Source organism: Papilio polytes, unplaced genomic scaffold (genome assembly GCF_000836215.1).
Source record: "Papilio polytes unplaced genomic scaffold, Ppol_1.0 DF822067.1, whole genome shotgun sequence".
In the NCBI taxonomy this organism is placed as follows: Eukaryota; Metazoa; Arthropoda; class Insecta; order Lepidoptera; family Papilionidae; genus Papilio; species Papilio polytes.
Genome location: NW_013527137.1, coordinates 1062016 through 1083765, shown reverse-complemented (window position 1 = coordinate 1083765; position 21750 = coordinate 1062016). Strand labels below are relative to the sequence as shown.

General features: G+C 34.1%; 3 protein-coding genes across 8 annotated transcripts in view; 2 read left to right on the top strand and 1 right to left on the bottom strand.

Annotated features, from left to right (window-relative positions):
- LOC106107275 (ras-related C3 botulinum toxin substrate 2) overlaps positions 1 to 2311 on the top strand; it is a 30613-nt gene extending 28302 nt beyond the window's left edge. The window contains exons 4-6 of the mRNA XM_013288061.1: positions 288 to 422; positions 999 to 1165; positions 1769 to 2311. Of these exons, the coding sequence (XP_013143515.1) occupies positions 288 to 422; positions 999 to 1157 (294 nt within the window). The 3' untranslated portion in view covers positions 1158 to 1165; positions 1769 to 2311. The remainder of the gene's footprint in view (positions 1 to 287; positions 423 to 998; positions 1166 to 1768) is intronic.
- Positions 2312 to 6352: 4041 nt separating this feature from the next.
- LOC106107272 (dihydropyrimidine dehydrogenase [NADP(+)]) lies at positions 6353 to 17780 on the top strand. Its single transcript, XM_013288053.1, has 22 exons — positions 6353 to 6496; positions 8395 to 8505; positions 8658 to 8828; positions 9088 to 9249; positions 9416 to 9603; positions 9726 to 9852; positions 9954 to 10104; positions 10575 to 10744; positions 11173 to 11250; positions 11322 to 11454; positions 11926 to 12113; positions 12692 to 12898; positions 13223 to 13387; positions 13600 to 13752; positions 14052 to 14172; positions 14449 to 14532; positions 14838 to 15016; positions 15668 to 15841; positions 16099 to 16335; positions 16869 to 16933; positions 17203 to 17295; positions 17617 to 17780. The coding sequence occupies exons 1-22, from the start codon at positions 6458 to 6460 to the stop codon at positions 17705 to 17707; spliced, it is 3087 nt and encodes a 1028-aa protein (XP_013143507.1). The 5' UTR covers positions 6353 to 6457; the 3' UTR covers positions 17708 to 17780.
- Positions 17722 to 21725, bottom strand: LOC106107273 (alpha-(1,3)-fucosyltransferase 10). 6 transcript variants are annotated; one of them, XM_013288060.1, is made up of 3 exons: positions 21564 to 21715; positions 21407 to 21480; positions 18834 to 19479 (listed from the first exon to the last, which is right to left on the bottom strand). In XM_013288060.1, exons 1-3 carry the CDS (start codon positions 21583 to 21585, stop codon positions 19168 to 19170), a joined length of 408 nt encoding a protein of 135 aa, XP_013143514.1. In that variant the 5' UTR covers positions 21586 to 21715; the 3' UTR covers positions 18834 to 19167. The 6 variants fall into 6 exon arrangements, with proteins under 6 accessions (XP_013143511.1, XP_013143510.1, XP_013143509.1 ...); XM_013288058.1 differs by lacking the exon at positions 18834 to 19479 and adding an exon at positions 19719 to 20081 and having other exon boundaries at positions 21564 to 21725; XM_013288057.1 differs by lacking the exon at positions 21407 to 21480 and having other exon boundaries at positions 17722 to 19479; positions 21564 to 21709.
- Positions 21726 to 21750: the final 25 nt, after the last annotated feature.

Below are 21750 nucleotides of genomic sequence, written 5' to 3'. Positions count from 1 at the left end.
TACTAATATAAATGCGAAAGATTATCATAGATGTTTATTAGAGTTTTTCATCTATACGGCTGAACGGATCTCTATGAAATGGCACAGATGTAGAGGATAGGATGGAAGAATACATCAGCTACTTACTTTTGATTATTAGTCCCACGCGGACGGAGTCGCGGGCGAAAGGTAGCCTATACTTATCTATATTAGAAAGAGGAAAGATTTTTATTTTTGTATGTAAAAAAGAAACAGTTTCAATGTAATAAATGCTGCTAGTGTTAAATGTATATATTTCTCGTTTCCAGTGGTACCCCGAAGTAAGGCATCATTGCCCGTCGACCCCCATCATCCTGGTCGGCACCAAGCTCGATCTTCGCGAGGACAAGGACACAATTGAGAAGCTTAAGGAAAAGAAGCTAGCGCCGATCACATATCCACAGGTACCTTGTTTAGACATTATAATTGTTACAGTAATTAATTTATACGCTCCGATCACTAAATCCCACTAAAATGTCGTGCTATTCTAAAACGTCTGAATGACATTGACAGCTGTTAATGGGAAGCGGAATAAATTTTAATCCTTACACATCTATACTTCTATAATAATATAAAAAAACGTAAATACATACTATTTCGTGGCGTGGGATGTCAGCAATCACAGCATATTTTTGAATAATTCCATCTTTAATAAAAAGCCCTACACTTACGACACACTTTAGGCTGTATATTTTTACGCTATCAAAACTTAGGTGTTAAATAAAATGGAAACCGCCTTGGGGGAAAGGGACAAAAACTGCAAGCTGACAACATCACGGAAGTAAGGTTGCCATGGTAATGGCAATTGTTATCCTACATCAAAGGCCTTCGTTGTCATTCGAGTATTTGAATTCTGACATTTGCAAATTAGAATTTCACAAATGTAAACAATGAAATAAAGATTTTTTCATGCGAATAAAAGCCGCACGTGAACAGCTAGTGTCAAATAAAGTGTAAGTGTAAGTGTAAATGGTTCGCAGGGGCTAAGCATGGCGAAGGAGGTGAACGCGGTGAAGTACCTGGAGTGCTCGGCGCTGACGCAGAAGGGGCTGAAGACGGTGTTCGACGAGGCGATCCGCGCCGTGCTGTGCCCCGCGCCGCGCGTCAAGCCCCCGCGGCGGCCCTGCCAGCTCCTCTAACTTAACAGGTATAGTACTAAAATATTTCATTTCGTACACGTAATAAACAGGTATAGGTAGAACATAATCAAATAATTCAAATGAAAACATTGTTTTTTTTTTTTACTGACCGCTTTATGTGGATTGCCCCTAATCTAAATTTAGTTGTGTGTTGTGTCTGGAAGAAAACATAGGCTACTTACTTTTGGTTTTTAATTCCACGCAGACGGAGTCGGGCGAAAGCTAGAGTTATGTTCAAAAATGAAATATTTTTGATTCTTATATTTAAGCGTAAAACTGTCAGCTTGTTGATATCATGTAACTTGATTTTGCTTTGTACCAAATTATATGCTAGGTTAATGAAATTTCCCTTTATTTTATTATAACTTACTGATTCATCTCAGGTTGAATTTAAATTAAATAAAGTGAAACTCAAGTTACGTAGTTGACGCATTTCGTGAAGTTATGGAATCATAAACACTAACGAATGGTTAGCAGTGGCTGAGAAACCGGCCAATAGTTCTTTGAACTAGAATTACTACCACCTTAAAGAAACAAAATTCTCTTTAATATGTATGTTTATTGCAAATAATTATTAATTTCAGATTTTAATTAGAATATAATTGTTGCAGATAGTGTAGAAAGAGATGATTGCCAGTAACAGCGATCTCAGCTGTACTAAATAACGCACTAAAACATCCGTCTCTGTTCATACCGAGTGCAACACGAACTGACTGCATCGCTACACGCAATGTGGCCCGGTGTGACTGACCTATCTATATCTAAACGCTTTTTTATATATGTACAAAACTCACTTATCTGACCCGGTTATATTACAAAAGCTTATTAACTCCCACCTATCAATAGTAAAAAAAATATCACATGTTTGTTCTATTTTGTGTTCAAACGCGCAGCTTCTCACCGGGCCAAATAAGTTAGTCGGACTGTCTGTCAAAGTCGATTGTCATTTGTATATATTTAAATAAGGGCATTTACAAATTAATGGTGTCATTCGCTTATTAAATGTGGATTATTTTTAATTTGTAAGTGCTATATGTCTTGTACGCAGTAAGTCTAACGCATAAATGTTCTGAAAGTTCCAGTTATTAATATAGTTTACTGAATGATGTAATTTGCGCTAAAAGGCCTCTTATCTCTTATATATAATATCCTCTGAAACACCATTTAATTTTTATAATCTTTGACAAAAAAAATTATTTCAAATGTTACTATAAACTGAAAAAATCTGAACTTCAAAAAGTTTGAGGTTATTTTTTTAATGTTTGTTAAAAAAAATGTCGTATTTGTGGAACTAAATATATTTGAATTCTGCCAGAGATTATAAGAGAAATGTGAAATACTTCTTAATTTTTATTTAAAACAGATGAATTCATAATAAGGTGCTTTTATGCAAATACATTCCTAGACTTACTACTGTTTACCCCATAATGCGTTGTCGCAATGTTAAAATTATCTTTCTTTCACGTTTGTTAAATGGAATTGTTGAAAATTTGTTTTTAACAGAGATTATATTTTTCGATTTATTATTGCTTATTTTTTGTTCAGTGTATTGTTGTATTAAAAAAAAAACGTTTTAAGTACACAGTATTCACAAAAACTATGAAATTTCTAAAAATTCTTAAATTGTTAACTTCAAAACGAAAAATATATTGTTATTGAAATTTGTTATTTTAGTATGAATTTTTTGGATTTTGTTATTGCAAAAAAATGTCTCTGTCAGTCGGTTTTAAAACAAAATTTTAGCTAAAAAAACAATTGTAGACAAATTAGCTGACTTACTTTTCTAATGATTTTTTTTATTGTCAGTGATATTGTAACTCTTATTTTGTCCGAATACTGTTAAAAAATCATATACGAAGGTCCTATGTAATTTTTTTTTATTATAACTGTCGTATGAAATTAATTTTAATTTGTACCTTACATTGCAACAATATTTTGTTGATCCAACTATAATGTAAAAGATGGTAATAACATAGAAGTTATAGTATAGTTCGCCCAAATATTATTGGCCTTTAGAAATTTGCAGTAACAAAGGTTTTTATTTTTAATCTCTTTAAAATGACAAAACGTAATAAAACAATTGCTAGAGAAAATACATTGAATTCAAAATATTTGATTAATTTTAGTTTGTTTTGCTTTTATTATATTTGTGAACATGCGTAGTTGCGTTAAAGTGTGAAGCCTACTTGGGAAAACCGCACAAGTAATTATTATAAAATATATTGCTATTGAAATTATTTTGTTATTCTTGAAAAAAAAAATTTTTTTTTTCGTATACAAAATCCCGAAAACTTCAAATACTAGGCGATGAATACTAAATTAATTTTATTTCTCTTGGTTTTCGTATAAGGAACCAAACTTTTCTTTCATATTTGGTTGCTGTTATAAAAGGGAGTCATTTTTCGCTGGAAACGATTTTTTAGGCTTTAATTGATAAGGCCTTTGCATTTTTTAATCTAAAACTGATTCCTTCGATCGCCTAATTTTTTTTGTAAATTACTCGGAACTCGTGAAAACTGGGAACTGATTACTTGAACTCGGTTTGTATCGCACCATTAGACCATAGACAATGAGTTCCGTGTAATTTTTTTTATTATACTTGGTGTCTGGATCTAAGTTTATTATCTACATCCTCCTAAATAAATGAAATAGATAGTACACGTAAGCGATTTAAGATGTGTGCAGTTGTGATTGTTTTTTAAAAGCTAAATGCCATAGATATTTTCATATGATTAAAAAAACTTGTCTATTGATAAATTCGAAATTTGAAAAAGGCAAAAACAATTGCACACTTTAGGTACACTAGTTGTAAGATTTTAATGTATGTATTGTTCAGATGCAAATATTTAGAAGAATCAGCATGTAAATAAACGATTAGTTTTAAATATGAAAACGAAGTGAAACGCACCATTTTCATTGGTGTTGCATTTTTTGTAGTAACAATTTTTGTATGGGGGCTTTGAACGTTTTTCTATTAGGTTAATTATTGTACTCGGAAATGGTAATTTTCTTTCTTTTTATGCGCTAACTTGTACCTATATATTACATAACAAATAATGTACTGAATATGTATTATTAATGTTAAAGTTGCTAATAAATATCAAAAGGCGCGGAAATTACATTGATTTTTTTTTACTTTACAATATCGATGTTAGAGATATCGATTATTTAATCATCGTATATTTAAAAAAAATTATAATATTTTTCGACAGTATAGTTAGCGCATGGTAACATTTTAGTGGAAATTTACTCATGTATTTTGTATGTATTGAACTTCATATGGCGTGACGTATACTAACTATTGCTATCTCTGTTTTCTTGATAGACAATGAGAGGGATAGCAATATATTAGAAATCGATGGCTCCTACGTAAACTATTGTATGTTTGAAATGCAAATTTTGCAAGACAATATTTTAACTATTGTAATCTTTCGGACCAGTGTAATAATTTCGGACGTTTCTTCAAAATTTACATGAAAATAATTATTTATCGAGTTAATGAAAAAAATCGCAAATGGCTTACGTTAGTTTACGTAGGAGCCATTGAAGTGTCACGTCTTTGGTTCGCTAATATTTAGCTGTAGTCCTTGTTACTTGTTAATTATTATGAATTGTCACAATGCGTTTGTATCACGTGTCTGCTTTGCGATGTATCGGCTCTTATTTTTATACATAAAAATTGTAAATGGTAAATGTAATCGTGTACCGGTCGCTGGGCCCTCATTCTTCCAAATATTGTGAAGCCTCTGAATAATTCAAAATATATTTATATTAACTGTTCAAATGTTTGTTTTATTTAAACATATTCCTTTTAACAACATACTATTACTAAGAGGAAAACTGTGTATGTTTGATTGTAATGAATAGGCTCAAAAAATACTGGACCGTTTTTAAAATTCTTTCACCATTTGAAAGCTACATTATTAACATAGGCAAAATTTTATTTTGGAACAAATTATAGGCGGCAGAGCTGTGGGCAACTCTGCTAGTTTTAAATATACTACCTAAAGACTTTAAGAAATATATAAACGAGACATATGGAACAACATAGGTTTTATTTTGTTTTTTTTTTTTTTTATAACATAAGGTGGCAAACGAGCAAGCGGTCACCTAAAATCACCAAAATGGCGAAGCTACCGCTGTCCATAGACATCCGCAATTGGAGATGCGTTGCCTACCCTTATAGGCGGAGAAGGAGACGCACATAAAGAGGATATTTCCCCTTCCTATGCATCTCCTCCACCGGCAAATCCACTTCACCTTCCCAACCTCTCCTTATAAAAAAAAGGATGGTAAAGAGAAAGGGACTTAAATTAGGCCTCCGGCACCACACTCATCAGACGAAACACGGAATTGCTTCCATTTGACGCCTGTCTTCTGTGTGGTCGTGGTATTACACCGGGCGTGCCGGCCCTGCAGTGCTAAGATGTTAAAGCGGGCACTACCACTGTCACTGACACTGTAGTTTATTTTGAAACATAAATGGTGCTTATAATTTTGTAAACTGTTCTATAACATGTCAACACAAAGGCATGGGGTATTAACTTGACAATTGACATAGCACCTTTCAAAGAAGTTACCGGTGATAAAACGTTTATTATGTCTACTATATATTTCTTAAATGCCTTTGTGGTTTACTTTGACAAAGGCAATTATAACGATTTCTCTTTACTTTTATCTGTCTTAAAATCAACAAATGATATGACATGAGCAAGTTAGGCCACGTTTCTGTGTAACCAAGCAAAGTTAATGAAGAATTTCTTAACACCATATTCTACCTAATCACTGATAAGCATATTTGCTATCAGACGAACACAATTCAAGTTTTCTTGTGCTTGAGCAACTATCTCATATCCGTTTGATAACTTCCTTAGTAACAATAGTCTTAATTAATACAAACAAAATTTAAATGCATGATAACCTAACATTATCTGTGAATTACTTTGATAAGGTAAAAACCAAATCTATACATATAATAAAATTGGAGTGTCTGTAATGTCAAAAGAGAAATTCCAGATTACGAGAAGATGATGCATTATTCCTTAGATGCTTCCGTAAATGACAATGTAACTGATGAGACTGATGAGTCTTATGAATAGAATATTCGAAACGATCGCATAGTGCGTAGTAATTACGCTATATATAGAGATCAATTTATAGTGGTCAACGGACAAAAGATTACATTCACATCGTCTTACAATCTATTTAGTCGTTTTGTGGCGCTGCCAGTGAGCAGTCCACTGATTCGATAAACAATAAACGAATTTAAACATTTTGAGGTTATAAAATATTTTAAAAACATGGCGAAAGTATTAAGTCAAGAATTACCGGATATTGAGGTAAGATTGATGAATTATTTTTGCGCGGGAATTTCGTAACAAATTTATCTTGTTTTACTAACAACCTTGAAAGATACAAAACAGTGAAATACTGATATTGCGTATGCGTTCGAGTTTATTTGTTTTGCTTATGTATTGTTACTAGCTGTTCCCGTGCGTCTTCATCCGTGTGAAATTAGAAAACTTTATTTTATTGTTGACATTTGTAAAACTTTTAACGACGAAGTCTTTTGCCATTGGACATTTATCGTTGCTATGGCAATATTGCTTTTTTGCTGCTTGGATTGTAGTTTTTATTCCTTTCTCGCATGGCATTTTTTCGAATTTATTTGCCTCTAAATTAAATAACGTGGATATATAGTAAGTGAAGGGTTTTAATAATTAAAACAGTTATAAATAAAATGATTGTTGACACCCTACATAACAAAGAAGTGTATGTTCACGCTTTACTAAATATAAATATATTGAATATTCATAGTTCCATTTATATGGTAAATTATTAATTGATGAAAATGCTTTTGAACAATCAATTGCTATAAAATTGTAATTACCATTAATTACTTACCTATTAGTTCAATCTGGTTTCACACGTGTGGATGGTGATTTAAAAAAATCTCTTAATGCATGTTACATATAATTTAATTAGCCCATGTCATTCATGGAAAATATAACATTCTAATGGTGGATAAATTTTTGAAATATGTCAAGCAGATTTTAAGTTCATTCGTTACAAACATAACATAAAAATCTTGTTATAATATTGTAGATATTCATTGAGTTCGAAGTATTTCATGATCAACTTGTCAAAGATAAATGATCGGCCTTTCAAGTCAACCAAGGCCGTAATATCGCTTTAATAAGAAAATACATATGTTTATCGATACTGCAAACTTGATAACTGTCAAGAGATTTGTCTTCGAAGGAGATAGTGGATAATCCCGATAGAGTGGGAATAATTCAAATAAACTATAGTACATAATTATTTTCGCATTCTTTTAATGGAGATTTATAATAAATCCATACTAAGGAAATCATAAATACGCCAGAAAGTCATAAAAGTAACAAATATCCTGTGTTGTCCTGTGTACTTTTTCTTTGGATGTCGTTGAGAATTCTTAGGATTAACATGCATTGAATCTTACGAGTAAAGGCTTTGTTTCTTTCATGTTTTGAAAACATGTGCCAACCATTGAGCAATAATTTTGTAACATAAATATTTTCAATTTGTTCAAATGATAAAGCACGTACCAACATTGTAACGTAAATTACTTCATTGAATTTCGAAACTTCTGTCACTATGTGTGTTTAACACAATTAATTTGCAAATACGTAGTGTGACTGTGTAGACAAATATCTTTTTAATAATACGTCTCTATTATCTCCCAATCGACAGCGCAACGTAATAAAACGACAGTATTTCATAAAAGGTTATCTCTGATACCAACGTCGAGCGATACACGAAAACATTAAATAAACAACAGTTCACTTTTAGATGTAAAAACCAGATGAAGTTGCAGTGAACTTATTTTTTATGACATCTTCAAACAGCATATCCTATAATTTTACTAATATAAATGTGAAAGTCTAAATGGGTGGATGCATGGATGTTGGAAGGTATCTCTGGAACGGCTCAACGGATCTCAATGTTTGCCATAGTTGCAGAAGATAATCTGTAAGAACACGTAGTCTACTTACTATTGTTTTTTTTTAATTCTGCGGGGACGGTGTCGTGAGCAAAAGCAAGTATTCTATATTTTGTTCAAAGGACTTTATTTTCGTCACAAATGTGTAACTTATAAGTTCACTAGATATCAGCAAAAATAACGGGAAGAGATGTTTTATTTTTAGCAGTGGATTTCTCTTGGTCAATGATAGTTTTTATTTACTATTTCTTTCAGAATTTGCTAAGACTAAACCCTACCGTGAAGCCCTACACCAACCTGGTACCATCAGCTCAGACTAAGAAGAATAAACAGCATTGGAAAAGAAATGCCGATCGCAAGTGCACGGTGAGATTTTATGTTTTAAACAAGGCTGTCTGTAAATTCGAAATTCTGAAACTACCCACCGCTATTCTGATATCGTGACGGTAGTGTTTAATTTTACTTTACGTACTAGTACTAGTATTTTTAATAGGTCCTTGATCTAATCTATGTTATAGGCATGTCCGTCATTGGAGAATAATTTCGAAGACATCAAACACACAACGCTGTCGGAGCGCGGGGCGTTGCGCGAGGCGGCGCGCTGCCTCAAGTGTGCGGACGCGCCTTGCCAGAAGTCCTGCCCAACACAGATAGACGTCAAGAGCTTCATTACTAGCATCGCTAATAGGGTATTTACTCAGATATTTACCATATTAAATAATTATCATTATTTCACAAGCTTCGCATAAACCAAGATTGATTTTCTTGGGCTAAATCTTCACTAACAGGCTCCCTTAGTGACGACTTAAACGACTCTGTGACAGTTAGTTACATACATGGATAGACGTTTCTATATTAATTTTATAAGATCAAAAAAATCGCTTACTTAATTTAATCGTTTTTAAATAGTATAGTATGAGCTCTGTAAATGTTTTCACACTTTATTAGAATTACTACGGTGCAGCGAAAGCCATTCTATCGGACAATCCGTTGGGGCTAACATGCGGCATGGTGTGCCCCACCAGCGACCTCTGTGTGGGCGGCTGCAACTTGCACGCCAGCGAGGAGGGCGCCATCAATATTGGCGGCTTGCAACACTTCGCTGTTGACGTGAGTCTCTTGTTTATGGTTACCATAGATACATCTGTCACATCGACATCCGTTATTTAAAAGTATTTTTAACGAATTATTGTTTAAATATGGGCTTGGCTAGAAGTCAAAGTAATTTAAACACTCTCACTAAATCAATCTTCAACCGGAACAAAATAATTTACAGATCTTTATGAGGATGGGTATCCGCCAGACATTGGACCCTAACACAAAGCCACTGCCGAAGGGTGGTGACCAGAAGATAGCTCTGATTGGAGGCGGTCCTGCCAGCATTAGTTGCGCATGCTTTCTGGCTAGACTTGGTTATAAGAACCTTACTGTTTATGAAAAAGAGAAATACTTAGGAGGACTAAGGTATGTTTGCTCTAACTAAACATTCAGCAATTCATTCTTCTTTTTCATGTTAAAAAATGTAGAATGTAATGCGTCTTTGAAATTTTATTAAAATTGTACTGATTTAGCGATTTTTTTTATAGTTCATCGGAGATACCACAGTATCGTCTGCCCTATGACGTGGTACAATATGAAGTGAGTCTCGTCAAAGACTTAGGAGTGAAGTTTGTGACAGGAAGGAAGCTTGCCACAGATGATATAACTATTGATGTAAGTGAAAATCACATATATACTATACTTAGAACTTGTTGGAACTCTAAAATTCTGTTAGTTCGATGTTCAAAAAAATTAGAATCAATTACAAATTGCAGGGTCTTCTACAAAGCGGCCATGCGGCGGTATTCCTCGGTATCGGCTTGCCAGAGCCGACAACCGTTCCGATTTTCAAAGGTCTCACACAACAAATGGGATTTTATACTAGCAAAGACTTTTTACCGTTGGTATCACAAGGAAGCAAGAAAGGTTAGTTGACATATTATTGTAATCAATTAACTTTAGTGTTGCCATTTCAGTATTTTCCACACTGTAAATTATTCGATTTACAATTACAATATTTCACTACGCGAATTTTTGTCTATGATCTTTTATAGCATTGGCTTCAATTGATTGTGCGAATCGGTGATTTACTTTTCTTCAGTATAAGAGGTTTACCTTCCCTCGGGAACCTGGGCACGGGCCGTTACTTCGTTATTATTGCCGGATTGGGATGCCGCCGAGCTCTTAGATCGCTTCGGTGGTCGTTCTACGTAATTACTAGGCACAAGGTCCCCGAGAGGGGACTTCTGCTTAGGCTGTCACTCAATACGCGTTAAGCAATTCCGAATCTAGGGTGCCCGAGAGGACCGGACCTCGGCTATATCGGTTGCTGCTATCTGATTACTGTTATTATTTTAATGATATTTTGGTTATTTATGTAGTGTTGTTTGGGCTAGGTATGTGTGCGTGTGCGGCCAGTCTGCCGCAGCTGCAGGGCGCGGTGGTGGTGCTGGGCGCGGGCGACACGGCCTTCGACTGCGCCACGTCCGCGCTGCGCTGCGGCGCGAGGAGAGTCTTCGTCGCCTTCCGTAAAGGGTTTTCTAACATACGCGCGGTACCTGAAGAGGTAATACAATTTTCTATACTGATATTATAAAGATTTAAGTTTTGTATTTTTGTATGCATTGACATTACTTAAAACTACTGAGTTGATTTTAAATTTAGAAAGGTAATTTATCTGTGAGTAACTTAGGCTATATTTTTTAAATTGTACACGGACGATGTTGAGAGCAACACCTAGTAAGCTAGTATTAAATAAAATTACTTGTTAATATTGACTTTTATTTGAGAGATCTAATAACAAATATGTAAAATATGTACGTAATAAAAATGTTAAATTTTATATTTTTTAAACTAGGCATACCAATTTGTTGCGTGCTTGTTTAAAAAATCAAAATTTGGACTGAATATTATTTGCTTTTATGACACTCATGTATTGTCTGGAAATTCCAAATTCAATTTTATGTTATTTCAAAAATCTCAATTATTCCACAGGTCGATTTAGCGAAAGAAGAGAAATGTGAATTTATGCCGTTCATGTCTCCTCAAGAGGTGATAGTCAAAGATGGAAAGGTAAATCAAGTTGTCGATGAACTTGTCTATGGTATAGGGTTGCCAGTTTAATATATTATTGTGTTCAACAGATCGCAGGTTTAAAAATGTGTCGCACTGAACAACTCGAGAATGGTGACTGGATTGAAGACAAAGATCAAGTCATACAACTGAAGGCTAACTTTATTATATCTGCGTTTGGCTCAGGACTGTACGATACCGATGGTAATTTAATTTATCTGTATATGTACTACTTGAATTAAAAAAAAAAAACAATTAAGCAATGAAAATAATGCCCACACACACCTCACCCTACAAAATGATTATATTGTTTTTAAACATTTTTACATTTTGAGGTTATGTTTTTGTTTAAAACTTAAAACCAATGAGCGTGTTGTGTCATTGTTTCTAACTACTAAATGCACTAACACTCACTGAAGCTGGCCACACTGCCTTACTGTTTACGAAGTAGTGACGTCACCGAGCTCTGATTGGTGTTTGAGATCGAGTAAAAATGATGCAGAGTTTTTTGTTTAAATTTAAATTGAGACAAACATATAAGGTCTCTAAATTTTGTTACGTGTTTTAAAAAAAATTAAACATAACCATGTTTGATTTTTTAATATTAGGAAACATCCCCATTACAGTTGCTATACAATACAATGTACAGTTAAACTAAATAAATTAATATTTTAGTAAAAGACGCAATGTGTGGTGTGAAATTGAACCGCTGGGGGTTACCTGAAGTCGACAGTAGCACAATGCAGAGCGTCAGTAATGCGAAAGTGTTCGTTGGCGGAGATCTCGCCGGAGTGGCGGAGACCACAGTGGAATCTGTTAATGATGGCAAGACCGCCGCCTGGTATATGCATTGTTATTTACAGGTTAGTAGCAATACAGAAACTGACAAAACTATAATTATAGAGACAACGCTGCGCGCGTTTGCAATTGCATGCAAGTAAATTTCAAATACTAATGTATAATGTGACGTCATAAACTTGATTTCATATTCTTCATACTAATACTAGCTTTCGCCCGCGACTCCGTCCGGGTGGTATTAAAAAAACAAAAGTGAGTAGCCTATGTGTTCTTTCAGACTATCTTTTACGTGTATGTCAAATTTCATCGAGATCCGTTCAGCAGTTTAGGCTACAAACTCTAAAAAACATCCATCCATCTATCCATCTAAATTTTCGCATTTATGGTATTAAGTAAGATTAGTACGATTATAAAAGGAAAGATTTGTTTTTGGATATTTGTATGTATTGAAATAATTCAAAAACCATTGGTCCTATTACAAAAATCACCATTAAAAAGCCACGTTATTACTGACTAACATAGGCTCTGTATTTTTACGATTTTTAATTTCACGTGGTTGAAGTTGCGAGCAACAGCTAGTCTATAATAAAAGGTTCGACTTAAAATTGTAGATACTTTTTAAGTCTCTAAATAAATATTTCAGGGTATTCCATTCGATTCACCAGTGGAACTCCCCAAGTTCCACTGTCCTATCGACGACGTAGATCTGTCAGTGGAAGTCTGCGGCATAAAGTTCGAGAACCCGTTCGGTCTGGCGAGCGCGCCGCCCACCACCAGCTCGGCGATGATCCGCCGCGCCTTCCAGCAGGGCTGGGGCTTCGCAGTTACTAAGACGTTCGGACTTGATAAGGTAAACTATAATAAACCTTTTTAGTGATATTCGCGAGAGAGACACTGGCAACACTAGCATATGTCAAGACCGAAAAATAACGACGGCGACTTGTCTTTATATTTTTATAGACTCTGTAATATTAATGCTTAATAAACCATTTATACCAATCAGACACTAATTAGATGGATGGATAGGTGTTTATAAGAGTTTGTAGCTTAAATTGCTGAACAGAGCATGGAAGAACTCATAGGGTACTCACTCTTTTCTTAATTCCACGCGGACGGAGTCGCGGGCGAAAGCTGGTTTTACATATATTTCAATATAATTTACGCATGTTTCCAGGATCTGGTGACCAACGTGTCCCCGCGAATAGTCCGCGGCGTGACCTCGGGAGAGAACTACGGCCCGGGCCAAGGCTCCTTCCTTAATATTGAACTGATCTCGGAGAAGTGCGAAGCTTACTGGTGTCAGAGTATTGCAGAACTTAAAAGGGATTTCCCTAATAAAGTAAGTATACAGGAAAATGTTTTTTGATATAAAATTTTATTAATGTAAATACGTACGAGTTGATGATTGTTTGTAGCCGAAACGGCTTAACAGATTTTGATGAAATTTGTTGTAGAAGATAGTCTGGAAAAACAGGCTACTCACTTTTGTTTTTTTTTTTCATTTAAAGTGGACAAAGTCGCGAGCAATAGCCAGTAAATGATACATTTCAGGTGGTGATAGCGTCTATAATGTGCTCGTACCAGGAGGAGGACTGGCGGCAGCTGTCGCGGCGCGCGGCGGCGGCGGGCGCGGACGCGCTGGAGCTCAACCTGTCGTGTCCGCACGGCATGGGCGAGTCGGGCATGGGCCTGGCCTGCGGTCAGGTATCATATACTACATTTCAATTGTCATAATTCTAATACACAAATAACAATGAATTTTAAAACATGCGCACATCTTAAACAAAACAGTTGTACGATAGTATAGTATTGGGTAACAATAACCGTTACTACGACAATCTTACTACTTTACTGCTATTGGATTGTAGTTTTGTCCCTTTCTAGCATGACATTTTTATCAAATTATTCACCCCCTAAATTAAAAAGCGTGAGCTAATAAATGTGATAAACGAAAAAATGTAATTAAGTAGTTTTTTATAATAATTGTCATATATGTTTTCCAGGATCCAGTTCTCGTAAAAGGAATTTCCCAATGGGTCAGAAAAGCGATTAATATTCCTTTCTTTATCAAGTTAACTCCAAACATCACGGATATTGTCAGCATTGCAATGGCGGCTTATGAAGGTACGTATGATATAGTTTAAATAACACCGTACTATTTAAAAACATATGAAACATATCTCTAACACGGAAACCGTAAGCTCAAAAATGTAATTGACTAGCTGTCGCCCGCGACTCCGTCCGTGTGGAATTAAAAAAATGGCTTCTAGAGTATATTCTACATTTATGCCAAATTTCATCGCGATCCGTTCAGCAGTTCAGGTTACAAACTCTAACAAAGTTAATATGATAGTTAAATTTTTAGGTTATCATTTCTAACTTTTTAATTTTATTTCAAAGGTGGTGCGGATGGAGTTTCAGCAATCAACACCGTGTCTGGACTGATGTCTGTTACCGCTAACGCCACGCCGTGGCCGGCTGTGGGTAAGTAGTAAAATTACAACGAAGGCTTTTGACATTGGATTACAATTACTGTTACCATGGCAACCTTGCTTTCTTGATGACAGCTTGCAGTTTATGGTCCCTTTCTCATATAAAGTTTTTTTTTATTTACCTCTAATAGCGTGAAAATATATAGCCTAAAGCATGCCGTAAGTGTTGGGCTTTTTTATAAAAGAAAGAATTATTCAAAAATATATTGTGATTGCTGACATCCTACTCGAAGTAGTTTGTTTAAACTTTATTATATTAGTATATGTAAGGCGATAGTTTAAAAGTGGTGTACGCAGGCAGCACGAAGTCGACGACGTACGGCGGCGTGTCGGGCGGCGCGACGCGGCCGCTGGGGCTGCGCGCCGTGTCCGCCGTCGCCAACAAGCTGCCGGACTTCCCCATACTGGGCATCGGCGGCATCGACTCCGCGGACTCCGCCTTGCAGTTCATATTGTGCGGAGCGCCCGTCGTACAGGTAATATTAATACTAGTGTATAATCTGTGCTTTTGACATTTTTCGGTTTGATAGACAGGATAAAAGTTTGATAAATACCTTCAAACAGTTTAAAAATAAAAATATTTCCGTTTATGGTTTACGTTCATTTTAAAACTTTAGTTTTGCATTTTATAAATCGACAATATTATTGATTAAATTTATTACTACAGTAGAACCTCAATAAGTTAAAGTCTAAGGGAAACACAAAATATTAAGTTGAGGTTTTAAGTTATCAAGGGTCTATGTTGTAGAGGTTTTGGGCTCTGGTGGGAAGGGAACTTATTATTTTGAAATTTTGAAATTAGAGGTTTTTATGTTACCGAGGTTTGAGTTATCGAGCTTCTTCTGTATATCATACTTCATACTAAAATTATAAATGGAAAAGTTTAGATGGATGGATGTTTGTTAGAGTTTGTAGCCTTAACGGCTGAACTTATTTCGATAAAATTTGGTATAGATGTAGAGAATAGTCTGGAGAACACATAGGCTACGCACTTTTGTTTTTTTTTCATTCCCCGCGGACGGAGTCTAGTAGGCTAGTATAACATATTTTTTTAGTCTTAGAGTAGAACAAGAAACGAAGTTTTATATTTCAACTTATTTCAATCATGCAGTAATTTTGTTCTTTAGATATGCAGTGCGGTTCAGAACCAAGATTTCACCGTGGTAGAGGACTACATAACTGGTCTCAAAGCGTTGTTGTACTTGCGGTCGCTCGGCTTGGACGGATGGACTGGCCAGTCGCCGCCCACCAACAAACACCAGAAAGGAAAGCCTGTGCAGACGCTCATGGATAATGGAAAGGTATATAGCTCATATGTATCCTAGGTCAATGTCAAAAAGTACCATAAAGTCTTTTTCGGACTGTAATTGTCTTGTTTAATAATACATTTTCCCGGCTATTATAGCCCTTTGTCCCCTGTGCATATAAACTGTATGATTCATTGCAATTTAGAAGTCCACAATATCAATTAAAAGCAATTGAAACAACCATTATACATTTTGGTCTTTTGAGCTAGTAAACTAGAACAACTAAGCCATTAAACTAATATTGATTTCAGGTGCTAGGTCACTTTGGACCTTACAAAAAGAAGCGAGAGGAGTTGCTTAAAACAATCCGTCAAAAATCAGACTTAACTAATGGAGACGCAAATTGCGATTTGATATACAATAAAAATGGTACAACTGACGGTTATGCGGTACCGAAAATAAAAGATATTTTAGGCGAAGCTTTACCCAGGATTGGTCCTTACAAGAAATTGGATAATACCAAACAAGTTGTCGCTCTTATTGATGATGTAAGTACTAAGTATGGAAAATAAAATTTGTGAACAATGACGTCACACTTAGTGTACGCTTTTATACATGACAAAAGTGATATTACAATAAAATTGCTGCAAACCTCATTTAGGGCGCGCGTACACTTTTGATAAAACTATATGGAATGCGTATACTACTCGATTTTTGGTTGTGCAACTAAACAGTTGAGTTGCGAAACAATCGACAATCGCACAACAGTTGTGCGATAGTTTAGTCAAAGGTGTGCCCGCTCTTAACAGTAATTTTTCATATCTTACTAATATTGTAAATGCGAAAGTTTAGATGGATGGATGTTTGTAAGAGTTTGTAGCCTAAACGGCTGAACGGATCTCGATGAACTTTTTTTTTATATGAGAAGGGGGCAAACGAGCGGCAGGAACACAAAGGAACTTTGGCATAGATGTAGAGGATAGTCTGGAAGAACACATAGGCTACTTACTTTTGCTTTTTAATTCTAGGGAGTTGTGTATTTCATATAAAATCTAGTATTTCATAGTTATATTATTTCCAGGACATGTGCATAAACTGTGGAAAATGTTATATGGCGTGTGCGGACTCTGGATATCAAGCTATTGAGTAAGTTTAGTTATTTTAATTTTGTTGAGCGTGTTTCCACTGCCGAAACACTACACAGAAACTTGTTGCATCTCTGCTATTTCAAAGGGAAAGGGACAAGAAGAAGAGAAGTATTGGCAATGGAACTTTCGATTGTGTGTTCTTAATATTATAGTAATAGGAACGTATATTTGTAAATTTTCAATAAGTACTGAGAGGGTAAAAACTAATACGCGATTTATTTATTTATTTTATTGTAAAATTCATTTTAATCTTTTTGGTCTATTTAGTTTCGACCCAGAGACCCACATTCCACACGTGACGGACGACTGCACTGGCTGCACACTGTGTCTCTCTGTCTGCCCCATTATAGATTGCATTACGTGAGTATATTTACTGATAATTTTTAAATATAGAAGACAATACATCTATACTAATATTATAAAGAGGAAAGATTTGATTGTTGGATTTTTGTATGTATTGAAATAACTCAAAAACTACAGGATCGACTTCCAAAATTCTTGCGCCATTAAAAAGCTATCACTGAGTAACATAGGCTATATTTTTTACTATCATGCGGGCGAAGTCGCGAGCAACAGCTATGTTACACAATTTCATTAACCTGGTAAAGAATTAACTACTTTGTATAGTGATGGTTACTGAATTAAACTGAGTATACATTTAAATTTATATGCATTTTACAGAATGGTGCCTAAAAATATTCCACACATAATCAAAAGAGGACTCGGCTATCAGGTTCATCCAGTAACACCATTAGATGCCGTATGTCAATGAGAAAAACAAACAAATCGATAAGAAATTGTAAAAAAATATATTAAAAAAATAAATTGTATATATCTAATCAACAGTCATGACTTTTTTACGTATCGAAGCTGCATTCTGTTTCGCAGTCTCATATGAATACGCCCAAGAATTCAAAGGATTCACTTGTAACGTAAGTGCTGACAACGGTTTTGGGCAATCATAATGGTTTCTGTTGATAATACTTTGTTTCAATTCTCCTTTTCTCATTTGATGTAACTTTTCACACACGTAACATTCGAATACTGAAGCGGTTTTCAATGCATCTATTTGGTATGGTCTATTTTTTATCTCATTCAAAAGTTTTGCATTAGATACAAGCCTTTTGGTTTTATGTTCCAAGTATGACTCATATAAAGTGTCATTATTCATTAGTTTAGTGATGTATTTACTCAGAATTTCAGGTGTAGGGTAGTCTTCTAAAAGTATAGCTGATCTGTTATTAGGAAACCAATCCTTAATCAATGGGGATCCAAAGTAAATAGGGACTGTACCAACTTTAATTGCACGCCAAAATTTCTCAGTAACGTAATCATTGCATATACCATTTTCTATAGCGATTACAAATTTATATCTCGCGATAAACCGTAGAAAATCATCGTCATGCAATTTATTCAAATAGTCTTCTGTGAATTTTATTGGAAGTTTTTTATTATTCAAACATGTGCCATAGGAATCAATATCAACATATTTCATCAACTCCTTAACGTAAACATCTCTTTCAGTTGAAGTTTCACAATCCGACTGTAGATACATCACTTGAGAAATTTCTTTTAAATATTTATTTTTTTCCAAAGTTGGTATAAAATATTTTAAATTAGTAATATCATCAAACGTATTTAAATATTGCAAAGGAAATGGTACATCACTAAAACGACTAAAAGTCGATGAGAAATTAAACAAGCTTAAAACATCTTCATGCATTAACTCTTCAACATTTCTAGGTGATTCCTCATGATATAGTCCCCATAAAACCTCCTTGGGTCGCCGAGGTGGTAAATCATCAAATTTAATATTACTGGCATAAAATAAATTTGCCTCTACATTGTACACATCACTAAAATTTCTGTTACTAAAAACGTCACATTTTATTCCATTAGAGCAGTATCTTGTTTCCGATGTGCCAGGAAAACTTGCTGTCCACCATAAAATCACGGGATTGTGTTTATTTTCTTCAACTATTTCACTATTACACATCCATAATGTAAATATAATTATTAACACAGTAATCAATAATAATTGAAATAAATTTAGTCTACATTTTCTCCATATTCTTTTCACAAATATTTTAACAAAATGCATTACATGAACTATGCAGTATCTTTTACCATTCTGGGTGTACATTGTTCAATCTCTGAATACTGTTTGTTGATAGGACAATTTCCTCTTCACAATCACTAGCATATTATCACAGCATTCCAAATAGAGAAATATTAATATCTAAAACCACATTGTTTCCGTATGTAATTCAAATCCATGATAAATGCAATTATTAAATCAACATAAAACAATCCATAGACTGCTCCAATCAATCTTCCAACAAATATAAGATCTAATAATGCCAATGTAGTTATTAACAACTGTATAACAAGGTAATAGAATTCAGCTTCAGGTTGTACTTGGTCCACCACATAAAGCACAATTAGATGAAATGATATCATAAGAGTCGGGGCTGACGCCAGACAGTAAAATGAATCAACGGGATCCACAATATTGGGCATAATACAGAGGAGAAGGGCAAGTCCCTAAAACAATTAATTATACTTCAATAAAATGTTTTTTTATCTTCCTTAATGTAATAATGTAAATTAAAAATTAGATTTCGACTTTCATAGGTTTATAAGTCTTTACTTGGTTAGGTTGGATGGGTATCAACTAAAAATGTATTGTTTTCAACTTAAAAAGTTATTTATTATAATTTTAATTTAATAAGTAGTAGTAAATATATTTATTATGTTTATTAAAATCTATTCAATAATACTACTACTCTTAAAATATAATTTATTAACTAAATTATAACTTTTTTGGGTTTCGTAAAAATTAAACATCCACGCTCATTATAATTGTAGTACATATCAATACAAAGTGCAAGGAAAAGATGAAAGTACATTAATCCGTAGTACGAGCCCGTGAAACCTGTTAGTATAGTAGCTTGTAGTATCGCAAATAAATTTAACGTAATTTGTGATGCCAAGTACAATTGTTCCACTACACTTTGATGTTGGTCCACTAAATATAAAATGATGAACATAAATGATAGCATAAGTGTCGGAGCAGCCGCCAAGCAGTGGAATATCTCTGGCGCGGGCAGAGCAAAAGGTAGGGTCAGGAGGATCATAGATATAACCTAAAAATAAACCACCTCTACTTAGTACAGTGTTAGGGTAACATAGAAATTAATAATGTAATTTTTGTAATGTACTTAATCACATTCATAACAAATAGGTGAATATTTATAAAGGCTATATTGGGATATGTCAAATTGATTATACCGCATTGATTTACCGAAAATAGAAAAGTTTGTTGAATTTACCTACATATTTACGTAATATTGCAACCTTTAAAGCAGCATATAATTAATCTTATAATTAACAAAATGACAGACAACCCAAAAGGTAAATATTTCACTTTACAGGTTATGTTTTCAATATTTGATTTTCTTAATTAATGACATTTGCATCATCGTTTAAAACTTCCGTCATTATGCAAACCGTGGTCATAATTTTTGTACTTTTGATGATAATTATTTGCTTTTCCACACGATCGTGGCGTTTTAATAAACAAAAAAATATATGTTTGAATTAATATCTTCTAATTAAGTATAATAATATTCTATGTCGGCTTACTGTTTTGTGTCAATTTCTTTCGTGGTGTTAAAAGTCCTAATTTTAAAAGTAAAATACAATATATTTTTATGTTTAAGTAACATTTATTACACATGTTGTTAAAGGGAACAAATAATCTTAAAGCAGTACATCAGTACATGATAGGAATGAGTTCATGTTAACTTACTTTAGGGTTTTTGTAATAAAATAATTCAGGCACAACTAAAAGTACACCCTCTTTCGTTTGCAATTAAATATAAATCCAGCGCTAACGCTGTTAACAAAGCGAAATAAAATAAACCATAAATTAGCCACAACCAAATTCTACTAAGATTTAATAGAAAACATTGTATGAATGCTCCGAAGGTAAATAATATTTGAAAAAATAAGTACATTTTTTCCATAAATAATGGCACTTGTCTTCGCAGGTACAGTATAATAAATAAAAGAGATATTATGAGCGTAGGACCAGTAGATATGCAGTACATATGACCGTTGGGCTTTGGAATCATTAACGGTAAAAGCAGAATTGTGAGAGCAAATCCCTAAAACGAATAATCATATTTAACGCGAACAAACTAATTAAATGAAGTATAAATACTTTAAATCATACAGCAATAGCCGATGAAATGTGAATAGCAAAGCAGTTTTTTTTAATACAACACCATCTACAACGTAAATGATGATGATGACCTTAAATAGTATGTGTGACCTTAAATGTTTACTCCGTTTCTAATAGATACATTTCTACGCAACATATACATATTATGACTACTGTGACTATTTGCCAGATGATACAGATTTGCCTACATTGTAATTTAAGAAATGGGCCATAAAATTTACTTACAAATTCTATTAATTTCATAATAAATATATTATATTTTATTAATTCATTCCATTTCTTATCCACTGGAACGCTGTCTGTTAAAATATACATAAATAATTAACCAATATGTTAGAATCTCAGTCCACATTCACACACATGTAACGTTTAAGTTCCTTACCATTTATTATCATGTCCGACATTTTTGGTTTATAAAATAAAGTAAAAGCCAACAATAAAAACAACAAAACTACGCAGTCTACTTAATGTTTAATAACTATTTTCATTGTATGAATGCATATTTAAGTGCAAAATTAATGTCATTATAATTGGCACTTGCAAGTCAATCAACATCAATAATGTTTTAT